Below are 18,957 nucleotides of genomic sequence, written 5' to 3'. Positions count from 1 at the left end.
ATATATATATATATATATATATATACACACACACACATACATATACTTACATATATATATATATATGCATATACATATATAGATATATGTATATATATGAATTTAGAATTTTATTTGGCAAGTGAAAGGAATTAATTAGAAAACAAAATCAATATAATGATCGCAAAGAAGAAAACTAAAGGAACAAGCTTTAAACATTAAAATATTTAATTATTAACCACTGATGAGTTCCAAATGACATCATATAATAATGTGTATTACTTTTGATGAAATACCAATTCTTCAATATTATATGGTCTTTTGCAAAGAAACAGCTGTCTGGTTAAATTAAATGCATAATCTATATTAGCATCAAAACCTGTTCCATTTATTTGATGACATTAATTGGACTCCATCTAATAAACTGATTCTTCCAATGATTTTTATATATATCCATACACACAAACACATATATATATACATACACACACACATAAATATACATATATACATACATACATGCATACACATATATATATATATATTTTATTTAAAAGCAGCAGAAATATAACAAAAGACTGTTACTCGGAGTATCACGTTCCCGTTCATTGGACAGTTTTGTTAGAAATGGGAAAGGAATAACAATGCAATCAAAACTAATATAAAATTTGAAACACATCTGTTTCATTGGTCGTATCAAATAACGGTCCTGGGTGCTCAATGAACAAAACAAATGAATTTAATATAGATTCAACCTATTTAAAAAAAAAAAATTGAAGAAAACCTTAAATAGAAAAATGGGTTCAAAATACATATTGTAAATAATTAATTATATTCAAATTAACACATTAAAATCAAATAAAATATACACTGCATTAAAAATTAAAAATAAAATTACAACAGTATATACGCATACTAGACCATCTACAACATATATATATATATATATATATATACATCAAAATACATGTATTAGTTTAACGCTCGAGAAGGTGAGAAAGTCTTTTATGTTTTGAGTCTATGCTCTTCAGCAGAAAGTAACATGAGGAAATAAACAGTGAGAAAATGAAAAAAAGCTTCAGGGGCTAGTAATCAATCATGGTAGCTGGCTAGTTAGAAAAGAGTAGTTAGAATAGAGTATTGGTGATCCCAAAATGAAGGTGTGCATGCATGTGTATGTGAGAGTGTGGATAGGGGCTGTTGACCTTGACATGTGGATGTGTGCATGTGGATAGGGGCTGGTGACCTTGACGTGTGGATGTGTGTGTAAGTGTGTGCTTCTGTAATGTGTGGGTGTTTGGATGATGGTGTGGGTACTGGGAGTCAGTGCTAGTGTGTGCAGGGTGGTGTGATGTGGTCTGATGTGTGGTGTGGAATGATGTGGTGTGGGTGCTAGGAAGTGGTCAGTGCTAGTGTATGGGGTGGTGTTGGGGTGTGATGGTGTTGAGGTGTGGTGGTGTTGAGGTGGGGATGCAAGGGTGGGGTGTGGGGATGTGAGGGTGACATGTGGGTTTGGGGTGAAGATGTGGGAGGGGGATAGCATGTTGGGATTGTGGGTTGCAATGTCGTAGGAGGGGGTAACGATGAAGGGAGAAGGTGGGTAGGGGTGAAGAGAGGAAGTAGGTGTCAGGGCAAGAGAGGAAGTAGGTATGAGATGAAGAGAGTGGGGAGTCAGATGAAGAAGGGAAGGAAGTTGAGCCCATATGAAACTAGGGTGTTGTTCCCGAGTCTAATATCTTGGAGGTGGTCTGCGAACCGGTAAGCCAAGCGGCCTCCTGTTTGACCGATGTACAGAGAAGGACAGAAAGAGCAGGAGACACAGTAAATAACATTGCTAGAAGTGCAGATGAAAGAGTCAGTGATATAATAGGGACGATGATGAGAGCCTGTGAGAATGGTGGTGTTGGAGAGGTAGGGGCAAGTGGGGCAGCATGGGCAGGAGCAGGAGAATGAGCCCGGTTGGGAAGTGAGGTTAGGGAAAAAACTGTGGATCAGGAGGTCATGTAGGTTGTAAACTCATTTGAAGGAGCGGAGAGGTAGGTTGGGGAAGATGTGCGAAGTGGAGGGGGTTGGACTGGAGTTACCGGAAGGCTCGGAGAATGGTGTGTTGGAGAGGTAGGGTAGAGGGGTGGTAGGTGAGGAGAAATGGGAGATGGGTAATGGCAGGATAGGTGCAAGGAGAGAGAGCAGGGGCATGGTCCATGGAATGTGCTCTGGTGAGGGGATATCCACGAAAGATGAGGTGGTGAGCCATGAGTTGAAACTGAGTCTCAAAGTTATGGTTGTCACTGCAGAGCCTGTGCAGATGGAGGAATTGGGAGTAGAGGATGGAGAGCTTGGTGCGAGTCGGTGTGTTTGTAGTGGATGGAGGTGGTGAGAATGGAGTGGTGTATGTTGACTGAAATGTCGAGAAAGGCAACAGAAGCGTTGGAAATGGTGCAGGAGAATTCGAGAGCAGGATGGAAAGATTGCACAAAAGAGAGGAAGGAGTCTAGTTGTTCGTGGGATGTGAGGTCACACCAATACAGTCATCAATATAGTGACCATATAATTTAGGAGTGGGACCAGTGAATCTTGAAAATATTTGGGCCTCAACATAGCCAACAAACAGGTTCACAAAGTTGGAGCCCATTCTTGTTCCCATAGTCACTCTCGAGGTTTGTTGGTAAAACTCAACCATGAACGAGAAGTAGTTGAGGGAGAGAACAAGTTCGGCCAGATGAAGAAGTATGGACATGTCAGGTTGGGGGTTAGATCGAAGGAGTAGGTAGTGTTTGAGGGCCAAGAAGTCCTTCGTGGTATGGCATCACTGTATATAGACTCTTGATATAAAGAATGAAGAGAAGTTTAGAGGGGCCAGGAGAGAAAAAAAAGAGTTGAAAAGACGAAGAGCATGGTTAGTGTCATGGATGTATGAGGGGAGGGGAGCCACTAGGGAGGAAAGGACACGGTTGAGGTATTTAGAGACAAGTTCCATGGGTCAGTTACAGGCAGAGATGATGGGGCAGCCAGGGTTGTTGGGTTTGTGGATTTGGGGAAAGAAGTAGAAGGTGGGGGGTGTGAGGAGTGCGGACAATGAGGTTGGAGGTGATGGGAGGGAGACGAGAGGAGGTCATGGATATTGGAGGATACTGTCAGTTGGTAGCTAAGTGTGGGGTTGGAGGGCAGAGGGCAGTAGAAGGAGGTGTCTTAAAGTTGGTGGAGAGCTTTGGCCTTGTAGAGGTCCACACGCCACACCACAATGGCTCCAACCTTGTCGGCTAGTTATATGATAATGCCTTTGTGGCATTGGAGACATCGAAGAGCTGAGAGATTGGCTGGGGAGATGTTTAGATGTCGGGGACACCTGTGAAAGTTAAATCAGTCTGCAACGCATTGACAAATGCCTGCAAAATGATCAACTGCATGGAATTGACCAGGAGCTGGCGTCCAGTGGGATGGTCAGTGGCCCAGGTTGGTGAAGTAGTCCTCTTCATTAGATGCAGGTGGAGTGTTGTGAAATAATGTATATAGCCTGACACAGCGCACAAAGCTATGAAGATCAGCATGCGCCTGAAATTTGTTACTGGATGGAGTGATGGGGGGTTGAAGCGTAGACCCCTTTTGAGAAGAGTGCGTTCCACCTCAGAGAGGGGAAGATCAGGAGTGGTAACAAGAGACTGAAATGGGGAGAGGGGTTGATGGGTCAGATGTGGGAGAGGTGGTGGGGTAGTGGAAGGTTGGGAGGAGGGATAAGTGTGTGTGTAGGGGGGGGTGGAGTGACGGAGGGTTTATCACACATACAGCTCTTTTAGAATGTGATTCTTTACTACTATATGACTGTAAAACCCCATGGTGATTTAGAAGCAATTATCATGCTTTTTCTTTAGCTAAACTGTGCAACCTAATACCTTCACTCACCAGTTCTTCACAGCCTTTGCTCCATTTTCAAGCGGTGTATATGTCTGTTTCTGTCAAAGTTACCAATTCTATCTTCATCCTTTTAAATTCACTCAATGAACATCTTTTTTTTCCAACATCCCAGCTGTGCCTTATCTTTTATACCTTGTACTTTTATAACACATACATTTTGAACTTCTTTCAATAGCAAATATTAATTTGAAGTGCACTTTAACCAAGCTAATCTTATTTATCATAAATCTAAGAAAATCTGATAAAACAAGTTGTAAGATTAACAAATAAATAAAAATAATATATAGGCCAAGGAAATACACATGGCAACAAAACTACTCATTCCACTTCAAAATGTTAACAAAGTAAATAAAACTACACAAGGACATCAATTTGAATGATGTTCAATCAGTTTACTCTGTAGAACTAAAGAAATTCTGTAAAGACCGTGAATGAATTAGATTAAATTGTTAAATAATTGAATAAATAAAACAATTTCATATCTTTTGGAAGGAAAGAATTATATCAGCAAAATATTGATTCTTATTTATTTTCATACTTACAATTTTAACTTTTGACTTTTCCTCTGAAGCAATAGTGCCTTCTAGTTCTTTTTTTGTTTCTAATAATTTATTTACCAAACCACCTGTTTAAAAAGTGAGAGAGAAAAATTAAAAGTTGAGAAAGAAAAAAAATCTTCAAAATGTACAAATACAAAATACATTCTGAGCAAAGAATAAATTTTCCATTGATGTTGTATAGGTAGATAACTACTACAGTACTCTTAAAAATTTTCAGAATGTATGGTACATTAAGTGTTTACAGAAATTTATTCTCTCAAATTAAAAATATATGAATCTACCTCAGTAATTAGGTGTATTTTGTAAATACTGTGTTAGAAATTCAAAGTTTTAGAATTATTGCATCGTTTTTCACTGATCTAATGTCACTGAGCGTAGGATGTCTATAAATCATTTAAGTCTGAATGTATCTTTCGCAAAGTTATATCAACATACTTGACTTAATACTGAAATAAATTCTGTGCAGCTAATATAACAAGACAAATCCATCTCACCTGTTTATGCCGATTCAAAATACAAATATCAAAATTGTTTATAATATAGTAAGAATACATCAAAGTTAGTCTTGGTCAATCTAAATCATTTCAAAGAAAAATAAGGATGTGTACAGGTTTTGCATTTCTTTAGATTGTAAGAGTTAAATGTGTCCGTATAATTTATTTGCAAACTGTTGTTGTCAGGAATGATATTTATTTGCAGCATTAGGTGTTATTTTCCATCAAATTTTGTAACAGTTTGTTCAAAGATTTGATCTCCATTTTCTTCCCAACTCTGTGATTAAAACTATTTGGTATAATTTTTCTTACTGATCAAAGTAGTGATTTCATTACAACAAAGCTTTCCATGAAATGGCTCACAATATAACAAAACATGTTTTAAATTTCTTCTTTGTAGTGTCAAAAACTATCCCCTTTCCATTGTTTATAACCAATGATGTCATATAAAGAAAAGAAAGAAAGAAAAGGAGAAAAACACTGTGCCCTAGAGAGCACCGTGTTTGCCTTATTTTTATTTTTGCCTTTCCTTCCTAGAACATCATCTCTCTGCCAAACATTTAGCATGTCTTTCCTGCAAGAGTAGACCTGCAACTATTTAAATGAAACAATGACAGTATTAAGCTCACTTGTCTTGGTGGACCTGCAAAAGCCATGGAGACAGCACTTTTCTCTAGACTCAACAAGTGGATCTACAAAACCTATTACTTTCTGAAAAGTGGATCTGCAAAGTCTATTGCTGGTGGATGAGAATAGTAAATAAATATATCTGACCATTAACCTTCAATGTTTTAAAGAACCAGCATCACCAAGCTTGAGTTCTATCAATGGCAATTCCCTATCACAAATCTTGACAAATCACACCTACTTAGACACTTTAGCAGATAACCGTTTAGCATTCACATTACTTTGTCAAATGTAATTCTTATTCATTCGCATTGTTTTGGATTGCGCATTATCTCATAGTTATGAGATTTCAATGATATGATTGTTTATTTAAAAAATTACATTGTAGGGTAGGTGTGAAAAGCCAGATCTGGCTGATTAAAACTGGTAGAAAATTTTGGCTTGATACGGCAAGTTTAAAAGCTAACAGGTTAAACCAGCCATTTTTGGCCCAAATATTCTACCTTGTTTTATGTTCAAATTCTCACACCTACCCAACAACATCATTTTACAAACAAACAATCACATCACCAAAATCTTACCTCTATAAGATAAAGGCACTATTATTTCAAAACAATGAGAATAATGTAGTCGACAGTCACCACAATGCTAACGGTTAATCTGATTGAGTGAACTTTGACTGCTTCCTGTGCATTCAATATTAGCTCTTGACTTACTGTTGCCACTGACTGCTCTCCTATACTCCTCTTTGGTCTACATCCTTAGATTACCGAGTACTTTAGATGTTGGTGCAACAAGAAAAGTGTTCCCAGTATGCCCTTACAAAATATCGTACTGTAAGTCTAGTCTATTAATAATCTAGGGGTCTCAAACAGTCATTCATTCACCTTTACTAACTGAGGGTATTAACTATAAAAACTGAGCATTACTCCTTCAATCTAAAACCCCAGAAAAATCCATTTGATTTAAAGGTCAGTCTCATTACAGGGTGCCTTGCCTTGAGTGGGCATCTTGTACTTGCAACCCTGGGCTGACTAGGGCTTTGTAAGTGTATTTGGTAGGTGGAGAGTGGCAGAAGCCCATAATCTATCATCATCATCATCGTTTAACATCCGCTTTCCATGCTAGCATGGGTTGGACGATCTGACTGAGGACTGGTGAAACCGGATGGCAACACCAGGCTCCAATCTAATTTGGCAGAGTTTCTACAGCTGGATGCCCTTCCTAACGCCAACCACTCAGAGAGTGTAGTGGGTGCTTTTATGTGTCACCCGCACGAAAACGGCCACGCTCGAAATGGTGTCTTTTATGTGCCACCCGTACAAGCCAGTCCAGGGGCACTGGCAACGATCTCACTCGAAAATCCTACGGGAGCCAGTCAGGCGGTACTGGCAATGGCCACGCTCAAAATGGTGCATCTCATGTGCCACCCGCACAAGAGCCAGTCCAGGGGCACTGGCAACGATCTTACTTGGCTTGCCGGGTCTTCTCACGCACAGCACATTGTGTGTGTGTGTGTGTGTGTATATATATATATTTATGTGTGTGTTCGTGCCTCTATGTTTTGACACTGTATAAATGTTGTAAACAAGCATCATCAACATACAAGAAATGCTGTTCATTTCCAACCTTCTGCGAAAACATGTCCAGCCATGGGAGAAAATTACCTTGTTTGAAATGAGGCAAGGGAAGGGCATTCAGCCATAGAAAATCTGCCTCAGTGAATTCTGTTTGAACCATGCAAACATGAAAAAGCAAATGTTAAAACAATTAGGATGATGATGATGATGATAACTGTCATCGCATATTTATATATTTAGTGTAGCACAAATTATCCAAACAATTTTGTATATCTTTGTATATAATGAATAGAATTTACACCGCCATAGAAATTACTAGCATTTAAAATTCTCATGAAAAATAATTAAACTTGCTTGAAGAATTAGTAAACAGATGTATCCTGATTAGTTTTCCAAAATTTGTTTATATTCAGAGACTTTGTATTTTAATACTTAGCTAGATATAAAAGAACATTCCATCTAATTTTGGTATATATTTATATACAAAATACATACATAAAATTCAATAGATATAACACTTAACTACAGATAAGTAAATTAAGAACATTTCTGAAGACAATATATCACCTCTATCAGCAATACTGCCACCTATCTTAAAACTAATGATAGATGTTATTATGACAATTCGACCTATGTGTGCTGTGTGAATAAGTATTAACATGTGAAACATGAATGTTTATATGTATAGGATGCATGTGTTTATATATGCCTGAGCTGTGTGTATGTATACCTGTGTGATGAAAGCTGTGTACAAGTAAGTATATATATGTATACAAACTCTGTGCGTGTGTGTGTGTGTGTGTGTGTGTGTGTGTGTATGTATGTATATATTACTGGTGTGTTAACTATGTTTTGTCTCATTGGTATAATGTATTGTAGAATGTATTGATAGGTTTATTATCCATCAATGTCTTGAGGGATGTAAACAATGAGGAATATCAACAAAACGTTTATACTATAGGTTCATGGACAGGAAAAGAAGGAACAGTTGCATATTTATGTTTCAATTCTTGCTGGAATTTTCATCAGTCATTATGTACTGCCTCTTAACTGTTCATGAACACACTCCTTGTAAATCTGATATTAGGGGTTAAAGTATATACAGTGTACTGTTCAATTATTGGAGAGATCAACAATAAAAGTACTCCTCTAGCATGAAATAAATATTTAATATACACAAGATTTAAATGTGAACTACTATAAGTTAAACCCTTTAGCATTCAAACCGGCCCAATTCAGCCTATATATTTTAAGAGTCTTATGTTAAAATTGGCCAGATGAGGCCTCTCACACCTATCCCATATTGTTTTACTAAAACTAAGTAATCATATCATTGAAGGCTTGATGCTTTGAGATAATGCATGATTAATTCAAAACAGTATAAATAAATAAGCATTACATTTGATAGAGCAATCCGAATGCTAAAGAGTAAAAACTCTGATAGTATAATTATCCTTATAATTATCCATGTTGCATGCTGTGTACACCTGTGCAATTTTCAGGCAAAAACAAAAAAAATAAGGCAAGAGCACTCAGAGAGTGCAAACCTCTGTCAAGGTAACACCAATGTCCTTGCAACGATTAGCCAGAGATGATTTTTAAAATGAAAATATCTGGAATAAACTCGACTGCTTTCACAAATGAACCTGACCACTCTCAAAAATTAAGTAAAAAAACAGGGAAAAATAATCTAAAATCCTAGTCCGATACCGGATTGATCCCAAAATCTAATCAGTTTGTGCCAGTCATGAGCCCAAACATCCCTGAAAGTTTCATCTGAATCCATCCTGTGGTTCTAGAGATATCTTGTCCACAGACAAACAAACAAACATGACTGAAAACAATACCTCCGCCTTCACTAAAGCAAAGGTAAGAAAAAATCTAAATATTTTCAGTAAAGTTCTCACTGCTTTTTCTACTTGTAGCACATAAAAACTTTTAACAATGTGTGTAGCCAAGATATTTTTTCTTGCCAATATAACCAGATCAGTATCTTTTGAACAGAGTCATTCAAGCTATCTATCCTGCCACAAAAGCCTCAAAAAGATAACAGAGTTAGTCTCCAAAAGAAATGAGAAATTTGCAATAGTGATTCATACAAACTCAGCTTTGCATAAATGTCACCACCATCATCATCATCGTTGTCAATGCTATCATTGTCATCATCATTGTGTGTTGTCATGCTAATGTCTACTTTGCCATGCTTGCATGGGTCAGATAATGTTTTCAAGAGAACTCTTTTCTAAATATATTTTCACTGAAAATTGCAAACAATGTCACCCACCTCTAATATGACAAGAATGTTGTTTCAATTTGAGAATACTATCAGTATAAGGACTCACACACACACACATACACGATGGCTCCTTTCAGTCTCCATCTACACATCATAATCATACCATCATAATCATTTTCATGTTCACGTTTCCATGTTGGTCTGGGTTCCTTGAAACTCATTGAGGCAAATTTTCTGTGGCCAGACGATCCTCCTATTACCAACCACCACTTGTTTTCCAAGTAAGGTTATTTTCATTCCAATGGCCCTCACATGTCAGCTGAATATTTTTTTTACTGGAGAATGAAAACACACACACAGAGCTGTGTAGGTTCAGTCCTACTGTGTGGCCCCTTGAGCACATGTATTTACTATAGCTATAAATTGTTTGTAACTGTCATACAGCCAGTAGCATTCATTTCACATATTTTGTGAAAACATATCTGATGATGAGGAAATATTACCTTACTTGGAAACAGGTGAGGTATCATGATGACAGGAAGGAGATCTGACCATAGAAAATCTGCCTCAAATCTGTTTGACCTATGCTAGCATGGAAAAATAGATGTTAAAACAATGATGATGTTGATGATCATACACACACACACACACACACACTATGGGCTTTGGTACAGTTTATGTGAATGAATTCCAATGATTGGCCTTAGGTTTTAGTACAAAACACTTGCCTAAGATGTGATGCACTGAAACTGAACCTGAAACCATGTAGCTATGAAGTGAACTTAATAACCACATACCTGTCACTGCGGCTATAACCAGGTGGTTGCAAAGCAAACTTAGTTACCACACAGTTAAACCTCTGCCAATATCAAGACATGTCAGCGTATGTTTACTTTTTACCATTATATACATAATATACATGTATTATATTGTATAATCACTTAAAGTGAGATGAAATGTTTCATTTGTTGACTGAGAAATAGAACCAAGAACTGAACTTCAAATGAGCTTATATCTCATTGAACATTATCATTAATTCTGTTTGTTTATTTTCTTTCTCCACCCAAGAACATCAGAGAACCCTGTACAAAGAGATTATATCTAAGGCACTTGTATTTCCTTCACTTCAAATGGAGTGGCAGCAGGTTTTGCTATAATGAACCAAAGGAAGGTTAGCCAAATGCATCACAAAACATTAGAAAGAAAATTTGAAGATCTATAGTTGTGTTTCAATTTAAAAGATGAAAAAAAAAAAAAAAATCATGAATCCATTTTCTTACATTCTTAACGGTAAACCAGTAATTGTCTTGCATGAAAAGACAGATTATTTGTCTATATGTTCAAACAATGACATACATAAATATGCAAGCTTGTACACTAAACAATTATACTAATAGCATATGCACACATGCTTGGTTAAGGAATGTTAAAGGAAACTCTGCATTGTTCTTGTGTAATGGTTTCTTTTTTTTACCAGATTCTTTTTCAGTTTGTCAGGCAGCAGTACCTTAGGAGTCAATAGTGCTTCTTTTTGGTATCACTATCTGTTTTTTCCTGTAGAATTGGTAGTCCTGTCTTTATCAGTTATAAGCCACAAAGTAAAGTGACTGGCCTAGGAAGGGCATCCAGCTATAGAAATCACATCAAAACAGACAATCGGAGCTTGGTGCAGCTCTCCAGCTTGTCAGCTCTTGTCAAATCATCTAACCCATGCCAGCATGGAAAATGGATATTAAATGATGATGATGATAAACTCCAGTGAAAGAGATATCTTTCATGAATATTGTAGGAAACAATTTCCTGTGGTCATCAGTGATAAAGCTAACAAATCCATAAGCAACAGTATTGTTCATGATTTATATTCTTTCCTGATCAACATTGCCAAAAGCCTTCCCTACATTTATCTGATAAAGCAGATTGTTTAACACCCAGTTATGATCCAGCAAAAACTATACAATGCAGCTTCTACTTAGATAGAAAGAACATAATCAGATTATCACTGATAATTTCGTCTCTGACCTTGTAGTCAAGATAAACATGACATTTTAGATATCTGTGCTGTTTGCTTCCTTGTGAATGGAGAATATTATGCTTTTTTTCAACTTCTTGATAGGCTTGCTGCTTTTAAGAAAGATGTGGTAAAGTTTTAGCAGGTAGCTGGTTAATGCTTTGTTAACTGATTTAAAGAGAAATTTGCCAGTGCCGATGGACTGGCTTCTGTGCAGGTGGCATGTAAAATACACCATTTCGAGCGTGGCCGTCACCAGTACTGCCTGATTCGCCCTCGTGCTGGTGGCACGTAAAACACCCACTTCACTCTTGGAGTGGTTGGCATTAGGAAGGGCATCCAGCTGTAGAAACGCTGCCAAATCAGATTGGAGCCTGGTGTCGCCTCCTGGTTTACCAGTCCTCAGTCAAATCGTCCAACCCATGCTAGCATGGAAAGCAGACGTTAAACGATGATGATGATGATGTTGAGAAACTACCAAGTAGACTGCTGCTAATTTCAGGCTTATTTTACCTAAAGCAGAAACATATCTGTTAAATAGATGTAACTGATGGTTTTATGTCTGGTCACTCACAAGTGCTACCAGGTAACAAGTAGCTTGGTGCAGCCTGTAGCATGGTCAGATCATTGGTGACTAAACCAGTTTCCCTGCCCAGCTCACCGGAGGAGGAGGGTTACTAGAAACCCAGCAGTACAAAAACAATATCTGTCAAAAGAATAACTGAACCTAACCTAGTGACAATTATTTAGCATTAATGTGGGGGCTCATAAATTCCAGGTTGAGCACTCAACTTTAGAGGGCACAACTATAGCCACAGCTATACTGGCAGTATAGCTGGGAGGGAGTCTGAGATTTGTAACCTTAGAAGCCAACCAGACTAGGACAATTTTGAACATAAACTTGAAATAATTGTGAGTACCTGTAAAGAGGCAAACACAGACAATTATCTAGGTTGGAAGAGAACATTGAGAACTGATCCTATTCATCCTGAAGAGAGCATGAAGATGCAATAAATGGCTGCAGTGTGTGGCAAAGAATGGTGGTTGTCTCTGAGGCCCCTGCCTGTTATTCATGAGGATGAGAATATTCATTCATTCTGTCACTTTCCTAAGTAAAGTTTCCTAAGTAATGTTTTGAACAATGCACCAAGCATAGCTATGTACATGTGCACCAATCTCTTTATTGCACATTCGTTCACCCTTGTGTAATTCCAGTAGTGTATTAGTTTTTCAACAAGAAGTTACTCAACATTTCTAGAGCAAGAGACACTGTGAGAGGTATGTTACAACACTTCTCATAGTGCAACATATTTGATTTGAGAGAGGTGAGACAGAAAAGAATCAACTTCAATATTTGACTGATATTTTATTTATTGACCTTAAAAAGATCAAAGGCAAACTTTATCCCTCGACAAGATTTAAACTCAGCATGCAGAGAGCTGGAACAAACAGCAGAAAGTATTTTATAGAATACTCTGATATCTTTGTCAATTCATCACAATTTAAAGGAAACGGCATATTCACAGTAGTAGGGTCTGCAGTAAGTGTGCCATTTCCTTCAAATAATGGGCCCTATTTATGAGTACACTGAAGCTCATTTAGAGATATGATGTCAACTTTAGAGTTATTTTCATATTTTTACTGCTTCGTCATTTTCTTGGGAGCCTCATATCTTATTTTGAGAAACATTGAAATTCTTTTTTTTTTTGTCTATTTAACAAATTTGGTACTTTTGTTGTTCATTTCATGAGATTTTTTTCCCCATCTCTGGAGATGATATTTCAGTGAACTTTAATTTTCTGAAGCATATTAATGCATATAGTTTTCATTGTTGATATAAATTGCTTCAGCTTCACATTCATTGTCTTGCATAATGAGAATCTAGCACCAGTTGAGTTTGTACATATATTTCCAAATTGAATTCTAGAAATTCACACTGATTAGAACTTAAGTACTTTTTATGAAGTTTTTGTCTGTAATTGTTATTTCAACAATGTTATTAAAAGAAAAGGTTGTTAAACTCAGTTTCACATTGACAACAAGTTGTATATTATTTTTAAATTAAAAATTTAGTGCTTATCATTTGTTAGAAGAATTTTGTTCCACGAGCAGGCTAATGATGAGGTCAGGTTGATCCAATCTATTCATGATTTCAAAGTTTCCACCATGATTTAGGAATCTGGTGGGTGATATGTTGTATATATATCACTACATTGAGTTGCATGATATATACTATAAATGTGTCACAATCCACGTTTGTTTGTAACAACAGACGGCAAATCCACCACGATTTTTAAAAATTTCCAATCAGTATAAAAGATAGCATATGTATCAGTACAAAAGGTAACATACTATGGAATATGTATTAGTGCATCTTTTATGTTTGTGGATAGATGTTTTTCCACATGTGCCAAGCTTATTGTTGGATAACATACCGGGGGTTTTGTATGTGTATTTCGTGTGCAAGATTCTTGATGTGGATATGTGTGTTGAAAGAAATACAATTAAACCTTGGGAGAGGCATTATGCCGGTAATAAACACATGCACTGATTCAGTCCTTTAGTAATTTATAAACAGTATATAGTTTTTTGTTAAATCATTTCATTGCACTCTTGCAATCTCTTCAGTAACTTGTCTCTCCACTTCCATTTATTTTGAATGTATGATTTGGCGTTGTTTTTAGGGGTTACTCAGGTTGAAAATGTTATTTCAGGTACACAATCGTAAATAATTTGATATTTTATACTGTAATTGTTGTTGCAATAGAAGAGGGAGTGCATGAATATGAGCTGGATATCCAATACTTATTATTTGTGAAGGCCTAGTGTGTTGGCATGCAAAAGAATGCACATGTTATAGCTAAGTGAGTAATTGAATTATATACTCTAAATTAGAATTTTAAAAAAAAACCCATTTATTGCTCTTCTGTGGCATGCTGTATGTATACATTAACTCACCATCAACTTTGTTTTAATGTCCTCCTTTCCATGCTTGCATGGGTTGAACAAAGTTTAATGAAGCAGATTTCTATGGCCTGATGCTCTTCTTGTCACTAAGCCTCATCTAAACAACGTAATTTTCCCCCATGACTAGCTATATTTTCACTGCATACTGGAATGAATGATCCTGCTTGATACTCAATTACAACTATCACATAATGTCACACACACACACATTCATGTCACAGGCTTCTTTCAGTTTCCATCTACCAAATCTACTCACAAGGTTTTGGTTGGCCCAGGATTATAGTAGAAGACACCTAAGGTACCATGCAGTGGAACTGAACCCAAGACCAAGAGGTTGGGAAAGCATAATACTATGATGAATGTATGAACAAAAAATAAAAAGAAGAAATGGTTCTGACCAAGTTCAAACAAACGCATGTAAACAAATATATCATAATTATGCATGTGTGTATGTGTGTTTATATATATAACAAAGAATTAAGTAAAATTATTTTTTATTTTTTTATTTTACTGACTTTCTATTTCTTCTTGCAGCCAAACTAACACATTTCTCATGCTGTTAGAATCATTTCTAGCACTACACCCATTTGAATAGGTGTATTGACTTCAGCCACTCTGTTTACAGTGCATACAGATAGGTGTCTCTATGCACACTTGCATACATACAGCTGTACCTGAATATAGGTTCATGCCTTTTAAAATCTCTTTGATGTCTAAAGGAAATAACCTCTGCTTTTAACAGACTTTTAACTGTTAGGGTTTGAGAATAATGGTGTTCCTCTCACATGTCAACAAGTACATTTTAGATATTGCTCACAGGTAATAGAATCTTAGACACTTGTCTTCTTTAGTCTTCTCTTGATGATTTTTACTATAGCTTTATTAATTCATATTTTTTTCATCAATTACTTTTTTGAAACTTCTAGGCAAATCTCGAGCAATTAAAAGATACCTTAATTGAAGGCTTTATTCAACATACAACTGTGAGTAACAATAATGAACATCTGATAATGCAAACAGCACACAGATGGCTACATTCATACAAAAAAACTCAGCATAGTTTGTTACTATTTATAAATGACTCCTCTATTAAAAAATTGCATGTCATGCAAGTCAACAGAAAATGTGTCACAGTAAAAATCTGATTTATTTTTACAATAGAATAATTTAGTAATTTGGTTGAAATCATTTTTGTAATAACTCTCAATGGTTTTACTGAGATTCTTCATCTTTCATAATATTTTCAATCCACAAATCCAAATGATTGGCAGGATGCAAGAACAGCACTATCTTCCTCAGAGCAATCGTCAAAGGCTCATCAATGATTGATCAGGGACCACTTCATCTTTTTAGCTACAGATATAGTTGCTTCTCTGATCAACCTGTCTCCATAACTATTTTCAAACAGTGTTTGAATCTCATTCTTGGAAGTAATTTATATTGGTATTAATGCCAAAACAGGCTCTACTCTATTTACCACCAGGTATAGAAAACATGAGTGTAGCAAAGGTTTATGTGTAAGAGCTCTTGTTCATCAACCAATGAGCTGTTTTGTTTATGTAAATGTGTTGTCTCAACAGAACTGATCCAGGACTACACAACCACAAAGGCACTGAGGTCTCTGTGGAAGAGCAACGAGGCATTGAGAATAATATGAGGATGCATAATACTAGCTGTGAGCAGTAAGCAATAGTTTATTGGTAACTAGCAAGCAATTCATATGACTTTAAAGCTATGACTATTTTTCAAATTCCTTCACCAAATTCTCCAACTTGCCATCATAGCTTTGAGGATTATAGCTCAGGGGTCCACCACACCAAATTCCTTTGCTAATGAGAAATTCATATTTAACATCTTACAGTAATGCAAAAGAATAATCCCTGAGTGGCACAATAGATTATGAATTTTGACTAGAGATCAGTGATCATAAAACGTCACTCTGCAAAATGATTTGAAAAATACATAGGGAACAACATTATGCTCAGCAGGCTGATACTAAAGTGGTTACGTGATATCTCTGTTCCCCAATGTAATACTTGTCATTATTTATTTTATTCCTACAATATTTATGAAGCATGAAACTTACCGAATACTGGTCAGTCTCTATAGTGAAATGCCTATCAGGTAGTAGTGCCAGTGACAAGTGGCTTCACTAATAGACTGAGTTTCTTTTTCAGTCAAAGCATGGTGTTTTTTTGGACCCTGCAATTTTCATCTAAAGAAACCAGGCAATTGTTTTAAATGAGAATGACTACAAAAACTGCATCTGATACATTTGTCTCAACTTCCAATGGTACGGACTCATTGAGAACTTTTACCACTGATACTTCAGTGACAGAAAATTGAGTGAGTTCCTATTATTGTTGACCAACTCAAGTAATATTTATTTCAATCACACCTGTTATCATATCAAATAAACTTTTCACATTAAATAGTTAGAATTATTAATTTTATGACAATTTGGACATAAAGTTACCTCAAGTTTTAAGTTTTAACAATTGCATATTTAAATGTTTTTAAATAATCAATTATGTTTTCCAATAAGCCAAAGAAAAAAAAAAACCTAAAATATTGATTTAAAGTTTTTGAGAGATTTGAAACACAGCTGAATTATATCTACAGACAACATAATGTAAGGAAGTTCTATCACATCTTTAACAAAAATAAAAATTAGAAAGTTAACACTGGAAACAGATGGTTCTTATAACAAGAAAAACAGAACATTTCAGGTTGCTACATAACAAGGTAATGGAAATGATCGATAACAATAACCAACTCAAATACTTTCAAATTCTGTCATATCTCAGGGACTACCAGTGAGGTTTCTTCAAAGACCTGCTCCATTATGTGACACATTAACGGGCTTGCACTTAAGAGAAGTTTGGTGAGACCAGTGCTGTTGCTTCACACTGCTTTTGTCCTCAATTAATTTTGAAAATAACAGAGAATTTAATAAAATAATTGTGTGTTACTATTAAGCTAATTTTTGGTATATAAATTAATATTGTTTTGATGTATGTTTTTAATTTAGTTCACTTTAAAACAAGAAGTTTATATTATAGAACCAGGCAGGTTGGTATCAAAACAGTTAACCATGTCTGGCATGCAAATCTCCTGTCAAAACTTCCTCTTTACGGGTTCCACCCATCTTTCATCCCTAGGACTAATATAGCTCTTCCTATTGTATCACATCATTTGTAGCATGTGCTGACAGAACTCTTTCTGCCCTACTCTCAACCAACTCTGGTGCCTCACAGGGTTTGATTTTGCCTCCTTTTTTCTTCCTTCTATACATCAATGACCTTACAACTTGGGGCCACATTCAACAACACCTACTCTTATGCTGATGACATAATTCTTCATTTAAAAGCAACAGGACTCTAGCACAACTTTCTCTCACTCATCTCTCTCTCTCTCACACACACATAGAGGCTTATACAGACATATATTTTCTTCCTTTCCAAGGTCCTTTTTTGAAATTGGCTTGGAAAGCATTACTGAGATATTATTTTATAGCTGGATACCCATCCTGTGGCTAATCAATACTAGTTTTTCTGATCAGGGATCTCTTATCCCATTTATCTCCATAAGCATAAAGCCTATTTATTGATATGAGAAAATACATCACCATTTGTAGCTCCTGATTTTCAGAGATACATGAATGTAAATAAACACACAGGCACGCAGATACATGTATGTGCACACATACACACACACTTGCATACAGACACACATATATACACATACACACACACTTGTATACAAACACACACATGTACAGGTACAAATGATGTTGAATATCATAAGCACCAATTAGGGAAAGAACCACAAGCTCACTCACATTACTCAGATGACCTGTCTTTGTCGTTTACCAAGCAACATCTGTTACCAGTTATCATTATCTAATTTCAACCATTTATTAAGTCCAAGATAGATACTAGAAATGGTTGTCTGTGATATAGCCAACTACACTGTTGAATCTCCACAAGTACCCCCACTTGCTTTCAAGAAAATATGTCAGCTACTTAGTATTAGCTTGGTAGTATTAAATCCTAATATAATATTTGTGATCAAAAGGAACAAATCTGAAATTAATGACAGATTTTAATTAGACAAAATAAGTCAGAATTTTAGACAAACAAAGAAGAAAAGGTCACCAACCGAACATGAACAACACATTCATACCTTGTGGGCAAGATTTTATATATATTCTTTTACTTGTTTCGGTCATTTGACTGCAGCCATGCTGGAGCACCAACTTTAGTCGAAGAAACTGACCCCAGGACTTATTCTTTATAAGCCTAGTACTTATTCTATCGATCTCTTTTGCCAAACTGCTATGTTACGGGGACATAAACACATCAGCATCGGTTGTCAAGCAACGGTGGGGAGGACAAACATAGACACACAGACACGCACATGTATACGGCAGGTTTCTTTCAGTTTTGGTCTACCAAATCTACTCACAAGGCTTTGGTCAGCCCGAGGCTATAGTAGAAGACACTTGTCCAAGGTGTCTTGCAGTGGGACTGAACCTGGAACCATGTGGTTGGGATGCAAGCTACTCACCAAACAGCCACTCCTGCACCTATAT

At 36.4% G+C, this 18,957-nt stretch overlaps 1 protein-coding gene across 2 annotated transcripts in view; it reads right to left on the bottom strand.

Annotated features, from left to right (window-relative positions):
• The window catches only part of LOC106877218 (TRAF3-interacting protein 1), a 202,974-nt gene that overhangs the window by 29,423 nt on the left and 154,594 nt on the right, over positions 1-18,957 (bottom strand). For both annotated transcript variants that reach the window (XM_052968703.1, XM_052968704.1), the window contains one exon: positions 4,434-4,516. In XM_052968703.1, coding sequence (XP_052824663.1) covers positions 4,434-4,516 — 83 coding nt within the window. The remainder of the gene's footprint in view (positions 1-4,433; positions 4,517-18,957) is intronic.

The sequence above is a fragment of the Octopus bimaculoides genome, chromosome 6, assembly GCF_001194135.2.
Source record: "Octopus bimaculoides isolate UCB-OBI-ISO-001 chromosome 6, ASM119413v2, whole genome shotgun sequence".
Classification (NCBI taxonomy): Eukaryota; Metazoa; Mollusca; class Cephalopoda; order Octopoda; family Octopodidae; genus Octopus; species Octopus bimaculoides.
This window is presented reverse-complemented; position numbering and strand designations above follow the sequence as displayed.